Genomic DNA, 12,932 nt, shown 5'->3' with positions numbered 1-12,932 from the left:
GAGGTAGTTTATAGGTTCATAGGACTAGAGAAGAGATTTGAGCGCTATTTATAGAGTTTTCAACCATGCTTTCTCATTACGGGTCAAGCTCAACTCGACTCACACAAGTAAAGTTTATGATAGACTTATTAAGAATTTTTATATCTTATTTTTATTAGTGAATGATACTCAATCCTTGTTTCTAATCAACAAATAGAAAAACATGCCCAAAAAGATTAAAAAAATACTTGAATCACCGATTGAACAATACATCACACTTGGAACATACCGTAAACGTTCGAGTGTTGAGAGCAAGACGACAATGTTTTCTTCTCTGGTTTCTCTTTTCTTTGTAGAATGACAGGTTGAAAGAGAGAAGGAAGTTGTCCATGTGAGCAGATCACCGTAAAACCCATGGACCCCAACAATTAGTCAACCCCTAAAACGATATTTACAATCTCAATTAAGGTAGCTCATATCAGAAAAACTCTTCCAATTTATAAATAAACGAAGGTGAGTCTTCTCTACACACAGGACATGCAAACCTAATGCTGACCATGTCGACTATGGTCAAAAGGCTTAATGTGAAGGTAGCCGCTATTGGAGAGAAGGTTTCAAGACCAGGTTGCTTATCGTGTTCATAGGCATCAAAGTAGGCCTTGGACTTGACCCAAAAAAAAAAAAAATGTAGGCATTGGCCATATAACCACCACAGACAAGTCAAACATAGGCAACACATTGGAACGCAGGAAGGCACCGCGAAGCTGTACAACTCGTCTTCCTCTTTAGAAGACACAACCACTTCATATATTACAACGAACCTTCAATTCGACATATGATCGGAGTAATTGACAACAGCCACGAAGATACGATAACATCTCGATCGTTAGACTTCCCTTAGGATCTAATGGAGTTGGAATAGCACAATCCGACGCTATGCCATCTCGATCTTTAGACTATCTCCGCGGCCTCCGCTGGCATGTCGCCACCGCTTTGCCCGCCTGCTCCCCTTCACGATGGTTGCGAAATTCAAGTGGTTCCATCTCGACCCTTGCGAGGCGAACTTTATCACGAGAGATGATCGATTTTCATGTTTCAAACCTAACAACCGTTGCTATGTGAATGGGTATCGGTATGTAGCTTTGATTTTCTAACTTCCAATGAATTTTTGCATCCTCGTTGAAATACGTCCTCTCATTCATGAAAACGTTTGTGAAAACGGCTGTGCTTTGCTTGATATCGATATTAGGACACTTGCGCTGCTCAGGAGTGCTGGCTTCTCATTGATATCGGTCTTAGGACACTTGCGCTGCTTGTTGGAAGGTAGCTTTCGCCATCGATTATCGGTTTGTAGTCATTGAATTGCCGACCCTTTCATTTTGTCTAATCCCGATTTGTTATTTGCTTCACGGTGAAGCAAAAAAGCGCAAGCCAGTTGCACCTTGTATTTGGAGTCCGGGTTCCTAAAAGAGCACTCTCAGGGTAGTACTTTAGAACGGGTCAGATGTATCTGGGTCCGCTGAAGCACCAGCATCTTCATCCTTCAGCCATTTAGAAGGTCCACTGAAAACTTGGCTCAAAGGGGGTCTCGGGCATCTTTGCTTTCCCCTTCTAAGTGCTTGAGCCAAAAGAACGACCACCTCGGCCTCCATGATATCCGCGATTCCCGCCATTGACACCTTTACCGCGGCCTCGGCCTCCCAAGTAGTTATTGGACTGATAATGGTGGCTTGGCTCAGCTCTATAGCCTAGCCCACTCTTGTGTTCCGCGGACACCAAACTGATTGGCTTACAAATAACTGAGCATATTTTCCGGGTCCCGTCCCGGAACAAATCCATATTGCAACAGCACTCTTCCAGCCATGACCGAAGACTTAGAGAGAGATCAGGAGTTTTTACCCTAGTACCAGCGGGCACATGCATGATGGACATCAATCCTAGAGAGTGGAAGCTCGGCTCCACTTTTGATGCTGGCTCCACGTAAGGGACAGCGCTTATCTGATATGCTAGGCAATCGGTCTCTCCATGGATGGTAACCAGCTTGTTAACTACAAACCTCATCTTCTGCTGTAAGCTGGATGGGACTGCCCCAGCTACGAACCCAAACCTTGGGGATATCTAAAACTTGGAACCTGATCGAGAACTTAGTTGGGCCAATTGTGACATCCAGCTCTATTTCCCCCACGACATCTTTCTTCATGCCGTCGTACGCTCGAACGGTAGACTTGGAAGTTCTTACTAATTCCTCTCACTCCTAGGCTTCTGAGGGTAACCAACGTACACAGATTGAAAGCCAAACCATTATCTATCAGAGTTCGAGACACTCGTTTATTGCGGCAGATCACGGATATGTAAAGCACTTTGTTGTGAGTGCGTCCATCCATAGAAAAATCCTCATCCGAGAAGGATATCTGGCCCTTCAAAAGGACGGAACCCACAAAATCTTCGAGTTGGGCTTCATTGATGGTTTATGGCATACGAGTCTCGATGGTTTATGGCATACGAGTCTCGTTAAGTATCTTCATGAGGGCATTTCTATGCTTGTCTGAGGTTTAAAGAGTTCCAATAGCGAGATTTGCACAGGCATTTTCCGCAGCTGTTCGATAACCAGAAATTCACCTGTCCTTATAATAGATAAGAGCGGCCTTGCATCTTCTTCAGTCACACCTCTTTTCTCTACTTCACCCTCCTTTTGCACGTGGCACCTCCCAGACCGAGTGATAGCATCCACATCTACCGGAGGAATTGAGAAGTTCAAGTTGATGTGGGCAAATTGTTGTGGTGCGAACGATTTTTGTTTTTTTATTTTTAACAGATCCATCGGAAGTTTTAACAAGGTTTGGTTCTAATTCTGTGATCAAGGCATGAATTGTTGACTATTAACTGTTTAGCAGATAAGTTTGCTTAATGGAAACATGTCTAGAATGGGGCCTAATTAGTCTTGCGGCAAAAGTAATCCTTCCATGTCAGTCCTTCGGTTACGAGGCCTAATTAGCAGATATTATATAGGTGGTATTATCATCTGCTCAATCAAGACCTGGTGTATTCTGTTTCACTTTTTTGGACCGACTGTTCATTAGAAGCATATTATATCACCGTCTCAAATCAATCAAGCGAATTTTAGTATATCCCATTGTGAAATTCTTGCCTTTTTTCTTTCATGCGACTATGTTGTAATGTAATTTTTTCCGCATTTGTCAGGCAAACACATTACTGACGGCCAAGCAAGTTTTTGACCCAAGTTCAGTATAGAGTTCATTAAAGAGGCGAGAAATATTGTGTGGAGCATCAAAATGGCCTCTCTTATCTATCTCAGTCGGCAGTACCTCCCTCAATCGACAGTACCACTTCTTGAAGGGAAGTTTTTTTTTTTTTTTTTTTTCGACAATCAGCTCGCGCTTTTCTTTATGGAGAAGCCAAAGGTCTTTCCTATTCCGCTAGGGCGGTACTTATATCGAGACGGTTGCGCCCGTGGGAAGGTCATTCATTCGCCAGGCTTCAGCTTCTCCGTAAAGTGATAGTTCTTGCTCTCCCTTTTAATTCTGTATAACAACAATTTGTGTCTTGCCATTACAGCGAAAAAGCAGCAATGGGAGATTTACAAAGTCTCGGTCAACAGTTATCATTTCCTCGCTTTTGCAGCTCGTGTTCTATTTGATTTTAAACAGTTCTCTTCTGTCAATTGTTACCTGTACATATTTTCTTAATCTCTTTGTTCTCTGCTTCTGTTCTACGTTGGGGTCACCCTTTTGTTTGATGCTCCGTTTTGTTCACCTGGCTTCCATGTCACAACTGGTGATAATGTCCTGGAGGCAAGGAGACATTTTCTATTTTCCGCTCGAGAAGACCAGCGTGAGATTCACATAGAGTGCCAGTTCCTCCATACGGTTGGTTTAAGCGAACATAAACCATTGTAGTCCATACTAACCAGTTGTGATAAACTTATAAAATGTCCGCATGAACAAGTGATGTGACTAAAGGTTCTAGAGTAAATTCCAAAACAAGCCTAATTGTGAGTAGGTTGGAATGAGGGCGAGGCAGGATCGTCGGCCATTCAATGAGCAAAGCAAACTAATGAACTCTTCTCACTAGATGGCACTCAGTTCCTAAAAGGCTTGTGTCAAAGAACTTCCTCACAGAGGGATGAATCAGATGGACTCATTTCACTCTTAATTACAAGGTCGAAGCTTGTTCCCATATGCACCCAAGAATGGAATTGTGGATCCTAAACATCCTCGTTAGCAAGACATTAACCTTTCCACCTCTCTATGGCAATAACCAGCCAAAATCACACACTTTGCTTTCTTATATAAATCAAAACAAAACTGCCTTTTCTTTTTCGTCGAGTATAATGAGTTCCTTTACTGGGCAACACGACTTCTCTTAGAAAAAATGGGAAACTGGATTTGAAGCTAAACCGGGGATATGGTTTCCAAACAAGGTCAACTACCCTTAGTCCACCTTCCTCCGAGCAATGTCGAGAATATACTGGTTCAAATGTTGGCCAAATATCCTTGTGGAGAATGACTCCAGGACATGTTTCCGAGCTTCCTCACCCATTCTCTCTGCCGCTTGAGGGTTCTCTATTAGCTTAGCCATAGCTAAAGAGAACTCTTGTGGGTTGGGATCACAAAGAAATCCTGTTTCTTCATGCTTAACCGTCTCCACAGGTCCCCCGCTATTGCACGCAATTACAGGCTTATAAGCTGCCATTGCCTCCAAAGGGACAATTCCAAAATGTTCATCCTGCAAATTTGCACCAGTGTGTCAATATGACGAAAATGTAACATTTGTTTAAAATATGGTGCTATTTGTGTTAAATGCCAACTTTTTCTACTTAACCTTTGGCGTGTAGAGAACACAAAGGCATTCGGAAAGGAGTTCGTTCCTCTTAGCTGTTGAGCATGAAGTGATGAAGTCAACCCTGCTCGAGATTCCTTCCCTTTCCGCTAAGCTTTTAAGCTCCTCCAAGTACTCAACATTCTCCCTTAGACGTTTATCAAAACCACCTAATACAACATATAAACTTGAACATACTCCCCAATACACGAGAAATTAAATCTATAGGCAAGCAATAATGCAGAGTTGTCTACCTACTACTTAAGATAAAATGCTGATGCATAATGTACAAAAATTCAACAGTCATATAAATCTCTTCACTGCATAGCATAGGAAGAAAAGTCAGCTTGCTCAAGAGAGATATTTTATTACCAGATGGATCACTTAATCATGTTGAGTCAAGAGATAGTCCACATACCGCTGCTTCGTTTGCATGCTAAATTGACAAAGAGCTACATACTAATCAATCTCGATTAATCAAAACATTCAGGAGTTACGATCTTCTCTATCTTTACATTGTCGATCAGAGTTCTTTTGGATTTAACAGAACTTCCTTTCACATGATTCAACATAGACCTCTAACATATCAAAATCCATTATCTATATCTTCAACAGTTCAGTCTTTCTTTTGACTGCCCTGGTTATCCTCACGCTACTTATCAGAAACAGCAGAACCAAGACTTTCCTTGTGTCCAATTAGCAATACCATTACTTCCAGGTATTCTACAACAATGTACAAATGTTTTGTTGTCAATCAAATATCTTTTGTCTGAAAATTCCTTACAAATCAAAAAACTTTCCATCCACGAGATTCCTATTCCTGAAGAAAGACTTTTTCATCCGCAGATTCCTACTCCTGAACAAAGACTCCAGCTAAGACATAACATTAAGGTGTTTTCCGTGAACACAATGTCTAACCACTTCAATTACAAGCAGACCGCCTCTGTTAGTTGGGATAAGAGGAAACAACGAGGAAGTTCAGCTGTACCATGCTGTTAAATTTATCCCCCCACGATTTCAACTCTAAAAACCCAGAATCCTTTAAAAAAAATACTTTCGAATCGCTAAAATAATTGAATGACATACAACTAGAATAGGAAAAGGCACATATCGGAATAGCAAGAGAGTAGAGGTTTTCAATTGCACAAGCTAAGTGATGTACAGCACTCCAACATAAAATAAAAAAAAAGTATATGTAAATTATAGAAATTCTTGGTAAGAAATATGCAATGATTCATGACTTGCCTGCAATAGTCAACGAAGCACCATCCACATTGCCACTGGAAAATTCTCCTTTGATGTTATAGAGCCTAGCAAAAGCTGAAATTGCCAAGTCGATGTTCTTTTTCCTCTCAAAACGATTGATGGACAGGAAATTCAGCCTAAAGTACAGGAAGAAATATTTAGATTTTCAGCATTATAAAACAGAAGTGAGCCTGGTATATGAAGGCATTAAGGCGTATTTTTTTTACTTAAGAGAACGGGGTTTGTCAAACTGGTCAACACTGACTGCTGGGTAAAGAACAGCCGGTTTAATTCCTCGTGCATCAAGCTGCTTGAATGTTTTCGCAAAAGTAGCAGCTGTAAATTTACTGTTGACGAGGATCATATCTGCCATTCCTGCATTCCCGCAACCATAGTGATGTCAAATTTGGAGAGTTCATCTATAAAACAGCCTATCGCCCAAAAAACACGTGAATTCACGCGTCCACACTCAAAACAGCCATTAAAGAAGGCAGCATTAGAACAAACCTGTTGTTATCTCTTCAATGAAATCTATGGGTTTCCTGTACATCTTCCTAAGAACAGTAGTACGTTGGGCAAGCAACAAATCCGGAAAATGACAATAGAATACGACCTGAATCAGAAAGGGGATTAAACTACAGCCATGATAGGAAGGTATCCATCATTATATGGTAGAGAAGATATAGATACCTTTGTTGGCTTTTTAAGTTTCAACAGTGGAATGACAGCAGAAACTTGATCTGCTATAATAACATCGTAAGAAGGCCACATAAGCAGCATGCAAAGAGCAACAAAAATGCACCTCACATATGCACAAACGGCATGGAGACGGTAGAAGATGTGTCGAGGCAGAAAGGCACCATACACAGTAACAGGAAAGGCACCTGCATATTTGCATTGACCGTATGCTTAGAGCTAAGACGGTGAAATAGGAATAGGATAGGCAAAATAATAAAACAACTAGACAATTTAGAGAAGCTAATGAAGACCTTCCTAATTTTGACAGCTTGTACTTATTTAAGAAAATGGCTCGCACAGAAAAAGTTTGCATGCTGAAATTTGAAACTCTGAATGAGTGTTAGTAGCTACTTGAACTGTTGAAAGGAAAGGGAGCTCCAATCATGTATAATAATTCAAGCCAGAAAAAAGGAAATACAAGGTCTGAATTCACTAAGAGAACAAGTTGTCGTCACCAAAAGAGAGAGAAGGAAGGTATAGAAGACAAACCGGAAACAGTCTCCTCAAAACATCTAGTTCTATCATGGTGTGAGGTGAAAACGTGAACATCATGCCCATGAGATACCAGCTCAACGGCCGCATCAACAATTAATCTTTCGGCTCCACCTACATATCATACAAGGTTTCTGTTATGTAAACAGATGGAAGATGAGGCAACAGCCGATAAATATTCAAGCATACTATCAGTAGAAGTTTACTACACACCCCTCGAGCAAATAATTATGAATATCATTGCCTTAAACAGAGGAGCATACATGAGAAATGATAAACTTAACCGAGTCCTCAATTTTCTCGCACTAAGATTTTAAGTGTTTCTTCATATCATTTAAATATAACAAGGCAGTTGTCAAAGTAGTTATAATTTCCCTCTACAAGAACGTGCAAACTCTTACTACCAAGTCCACAAACCAAAGGACCTAACCTCCCAAGATTCTACTGTTAGAATAAAGCATTTTAATTAGAATATAAGAATTGAAGCTTTCTATGCTTTGAATGTCATTGAGAAACAAAAAACTGCTCTGATATTCAGTTTCAGGAATTATAGCAATCCCCATGACTCCACCATCAATAAGCCTCCAACCTTCAAACATTTTGCAGACTACCACCTAACTATATACCCATTTCAACTAGAGCTGCATTTTGACCAAAAAAAAAAAAAATTAGAACTGCATAACGAGCTTAAATTTGATCAACATGAAGTTTAAACATCTTGGTGACTTCTTTCACTTGACTAAGCTTGGCCAGGCCTGGGCCATGATTTAAGCCTGAAACTCAATCAAATGCAACCTTCAAGTCAAACACAACACAGACACTCACCAGAGATTCTAGCACTAGCCAGAATGAGAGGCACAACGGTTTAAAAAAATACATATAAGAACCTTCATCGAAATAAATTAGAAGAACTGAGCTCCATTTTTCAAAGTCAAACTGTTCATTCAAAAAGTACAAAGAGCGCAGTAACTAAGTCAGAGAGAACTTTAACCACCCAATCAGCAGATAATGATTTGTGATGTCAATGCACAACTGATGCAGGCAAAAAGATTTCTCAAATTTCCAAATTTAAGAAAAACATACTAAAAACAAACCCACAAGAAACTTGATCTCTTCTCTTCCATGGGAGAGCCTTCTACACCACCGAGATTGTCAACAGAAAGTAAGAAAATTTTAAAAAAATTCTACTGTAACGATAGCAAGGGTAGGCAACTCACCTATACCAAGATCGGGATGTATAATGGCTATCTTCATCTTCTTTTGAGTTCCTTTTGCCTGCACCTTGTCCTCCTTTGACATTGTTTACATCGACCAACGAACTCTTTCTCTAATGGCAAATCACAGAAAACGAAGCATATAGTTGCCAATTGTCAGCAACCCTTTAGGTCCCAATCTTTAACATGGTTCTCCATAGTCAACCATGGTCCATAGGCCTGCAATGAGGTAAAGGTTGCCGTTGCATCAATGTTATGAGAAAAAACGGCCCGAATAAGGAACCAGTCCCTTGGCCGATCATGATTCCACCGAAATTGAGAAGAGAGACATCAAACATACATTTATTAATAAAGTTAAACATTGACAATGTAATGTCATCAAGTAGTGGAAAAAAGAGTACCTCGACGGAGTTGCCCATGGAATCACAGAAAGCCATCAAAAGGGTCATCTGCCTCGCCAATTTGCCATGACCACTCTTCAAAAAGAAAATATCCAAAAGCAAAGCCATCATTAATGTTCATGTAATGCAGCCACTCAAATTAGTCCATAGATAGAGAGAACCATTTCTGTAGCTACGCATCTAATTTCCAGAGAGAGAGAGAGAGAGAAAAAGTACGCAGAAAAGCAGTGTAAAAAGGCACGGGAACGACACAGGACAACCCAGAGAACTTGCAACCGCCCAGAACTTCAATTCAGTTTTAAGAAGAAAAAAAAGACGAATCGACCACCCAAGCACAAAACAAGAAGGCCACAGCCATCAGCATATGACAAACCGCAGCAAAGCTCCAGCCTTTTAACCAAGAACTTAGATTCTGGCGTGTCGGGCATTGAACCGAACACGCTGGGTGCATTCAAAACTCCAGTAAGGGAATAACGGAGAAAAGCAATAACCCTAACCAGGTAACTGTGGAAACCGATCGGTGCAAATACTCCGAACAGGACTAGATGCGTGTCTCAGTCGATCAGTCACCGTGATCGAAGGGTTAAAAAACCGAGAAGTTGAGACACAGCGCGCTCACCAGAATCCTGGCTGACGCCCGGCGAATGACGGAATCGGAGATGGGATGAGACGATCGGTGGAAGTGACTGTCTGATCTTAAACGGGAAGGGAGGAGAGGAAGGCGAGCGTCACGGACTGAGACGGCTTTCTTCTCTGTTTGCTCAGAATGCTCGGCCAATCCGCGGACGGTGATCGATGCTCCGCATTCTCATTTCTTCTCTGATCCTATTCCTTTTTTTTTTTTTTTTTTGGGTCAGAAGCTTATTCGTTACTTAGTGAAAGAAATAAATAAATAAAATCAATTTTCGTTTTCAGTCAATATAATCAAAACAGTCCTTAGTTTTTTTTTTTTTTCTTGAAATTAAAAAAATTTCCAATGCAAAGAAAAAGCTAAAAGACAATATTCACTTCAGCGTTTCGAAATTAAGAAGTATTCTCATTTAATAATTTTTAAGCATGTATTCATAAAAGATGAAGAAAGTTCATTCTCATTTTCACGTGGAAACGATTTGTTTGCCCCGCGCATGACACATGATTTCAGTACCAGAACATAAGTATGGATGAGTTTCCTCGTACTATACCACCAATCGTAGCATCGATTTGGGTTTTAGGTTTAGAGATGGTTGGTCGGAATTGATTCTTTAGCCATCAAGTCTCGCCAATCTCATGACTTTGGACAGTAAATGAAATTTACAATATTATTTGAGATATCCGATGTATACACATGAACAGTTTATTTCGATAGCATCCGCTCATATTATATATGAGATTTATCAGATTCGACAAATCGAACAAATCAATAATCGTGTATTCGATTCAGCTAATATTTTTTTCCCTCGTAGCCCACTCCTAAGTTTGGACCGTGCTCTAAAGTTATAAATATTCATAAAGTTATAAATATTCATGCGAACAATTTACAAATTAATGATCGATTTATTTAGTTACAAATTATCCTACGGAATCCTCCTATGTTAATTCGCATCAACCTCACTTGCAATTTATAAGATGAACCTCACGATAGTATCATGTATGCTAAATGAATTGAAATTGTCTACGATGTTTTATAGTCGAGTACCGTTCGGCTTTGGCCAACTTTTGTCGTCCAGTCCGGATGGCCTAATCGCATTAGACTCCGTTGGTGCAACCGAATTAGAGATTTTTCTTCTCTTCCGTAAGCTAGATTTAGCATCTATTCAAATGCCTGATCGGAAGGTGAATTTAATCGAGTTGACCTAAAGTCCAGTTAGCCGAAATTGATTTGGTCAATCGAGACTAATCTCATTGGAGTTGAAAAATCGTAAAATTCTTCTCGCTTGACAAGTCCCTCGGAGAATGCTAGATAGCAAACTCCATTTTGCGCCACTGCCCAATTCTTTCGCATTAACTATTTGCGGACGATGCAATTTTCTTCTTGGATGGGATAATCAGTGACTGCCAAAACCTAGCTGCAGTTCTCAACCAATATTGCGTTGCAACGGGTCAAGCAATTAACTTATACAAATCTGGAATCTTTTTCAGTAGTGGCTGCCCTCCTAGTTTAATGAGGAATATGGCGTATGAATTGAGGGTTCCCATTCTTGACAAACCTGGTAAATATCTCGGTATTCCGTCGGATTGGGGAAAATCAAAGAAATAGATGTTCGCATGGATATTTGCAAGAGTGAATATGAAATTAGAAGGATGGAAGGAGAAACCTATGTCTAGAGCCGGTAAGGAAACCCCGATTAAATCCATTGTGCAAGCTCTACCTTATTACGCAATGTATATCTTCAAGATCCCTATCTCTATATGCAAAGAAACTGAGCAAAGAATAGCAAAACTTCTGGTGGAAACAGAATGATTCGAGGGCAGGGATCCATCGGAAAAAATGGGAAACACTTAAACTGAAATAGCGGGAGGGGGGACTAGGTTTTAGAAACCTTATCTCTTTCAATGAGGCCATGTTGGGTAACACAAGCCTGGAGACTCGTGCAATCCCCCTCAGCTTTATGGAGCCAGATAGTGAAAGGGATATATTTCCCACGTGGGAACTTTCGGAATGTAGGCAAAGGTCCCCGACCTTCTTGGGGATGGCAGAGCCTTTTGATGGGCAGGGACACTATATCCCCTGAAATTAGATGGGCTGTGGGCAACGGGAAAATCAATCAACATCCGGGAAGCTCATGCCCGACCCATTATGCCCCTTTTGTCGCCAATGCCCGGAAACTATAGAGCACCTCTTTCTCCTGTGCAGCTTGACTTCAAAAGTCTGGCTAGATCCGAGAATGAACACGCGAATTACCAGCAATGAAATCACTAGGTTGGATAAATGGGTGCTGGAATTTGCACAAGGAAATTCGATCTCACCTTCTGTGGAGCTGCTGGCCAACGTATTCTGGAGCATATGGAAAGCTCGAAACTTGAAAATATTCCAATCTCGAGAGCCTGAACCAGGCGAAATTCTCGGACCAAGGCAGTGAAATCAGATGTTGAATTCAAGCGATGGAACCAAAAAGCTCAGAAGAGAGTGGGAAAGCAGAAAAATTTACCTGTTAGATGGTGCACGCCGGAGAAGGGATGCCTGAAATTCAACGTCGACGGTTCGCTACTTGAAGGGGAAACAGAGGGTGCGGTGGCGGGAATGATCCGCAAGAGAGAGGTGATGCGAGCAGCTCTGTTATTCCTTTCGTTACTTAACGAACGAATGAAGATGTCTTTTTTACCAATAATAATAATAATAATAACAGAAGCATTCTCATTTAATGACGGACTAAAAAGTTTGACACGGCCAATTTACGATGCAGTTTAATCATTTTTAAGCATGTATTCATAAAAATTGAAGAAGGTTCATTCTCATTTTCATGTGAAAACAATTCGTTACTCACGCGCTACGTAGGATTTGAGAGCTAGGACATAAGTTTGGATGAGTTTGCACGTGCTAAACCAACAATCATAAAATCAAATTGCGTTTTAGGTTTAGACGTAGTTGGTCGGAATTGATTCTTTAGTCATCGAGTCCCGCCAATCTCATGACTTTGGACAATACATGAAATCTACAATATTATTTGAGATATTCGATAACATGCATGGGAATGGTTTATTTCGATAAAGTCCACTCATATTATATGCAAGACCTATCAGATTCGACAAATCATACAAATCAATATGCATGCACTCAATGTCCCTAATATTTTTCCCCTAGTAGCCCACCTCTAATTTTGGACCTTGCTTTCAAGTCATAAATATTCATGCGAACAATTTACAAATTAATGTTGGATTTATTTAGTTACTTATCGTGTGGAAGCCTCCTAGGTTAACTCGCATTAACTTCACTTACAATGCACAAGATGAAAGTCACTTGCGAGTAGACATGGCCATGGGCCGTGAACCACCGGTTCCGATTCATGAACCGGTGGTTCCAATTCGTGGCCATGATTAAATCGAA

At 40.6% G+C, this 12,932-nt stretch overlaps 1 protein-coding gene across 1 annotated transcript; it reads right to left on the bottom strand.

Annotated features, from left to right (window-relative positions):
• Positions 1–4,307: 4,307 nt before the first annotated feature.
• Positions 4,308–9,717, bottom strand: LOC115755030 (alpha-1,3/1,6-mannosyltransferase ALG2). The gene is made up of 9 exons (XM_030694269.2): positions 9,528–9,717; positions 8,511–8,726; positions 7,291–7,407; positions 6,754–6,947; positions 6,571–6,676; positions 6,291–6,438; positions 6,064–6,200; positions 4,822–4,988; positions 4,308–4,725 (listed from the first exon to the last, which is right to left on the bottom strand). The coding sequence occupies exons 2-9, from the start codon at positions 8,590–8,592 to the stop codon at positions 4,432–4,434; spliced, it is 1,245 nt and encodes a 414-aa protein (XP_030550129.1). The 5' UTR covers positions 8,593–8,726; positions 9,528–9,717; the 3' UTR covers positions 4,308–4,431.
• Positions 9,718–12,932: the final 3,215 nt, after the last annotated feature.

This window comes from Rhodamnia argentea, chromosome 2, assembly GCF_020921035.1.
Source record: "Rhodamnia argentea isolate NSW1041297 chromosome 2, ASM2092103v1, whole genome shotgun sequence".
Taxonomy (NCBI): Eukaryota; Viridiplantae; Streptophyta; class Magnoliopsida; order Myrtales; family Myrtaceae; genus Rhodamnia; species Rhodamnia argentea.
Note: the sequence above shows the minus strand (reverse complement) of the source record. Positions and strands in the feature narration are given on the sequence as shown.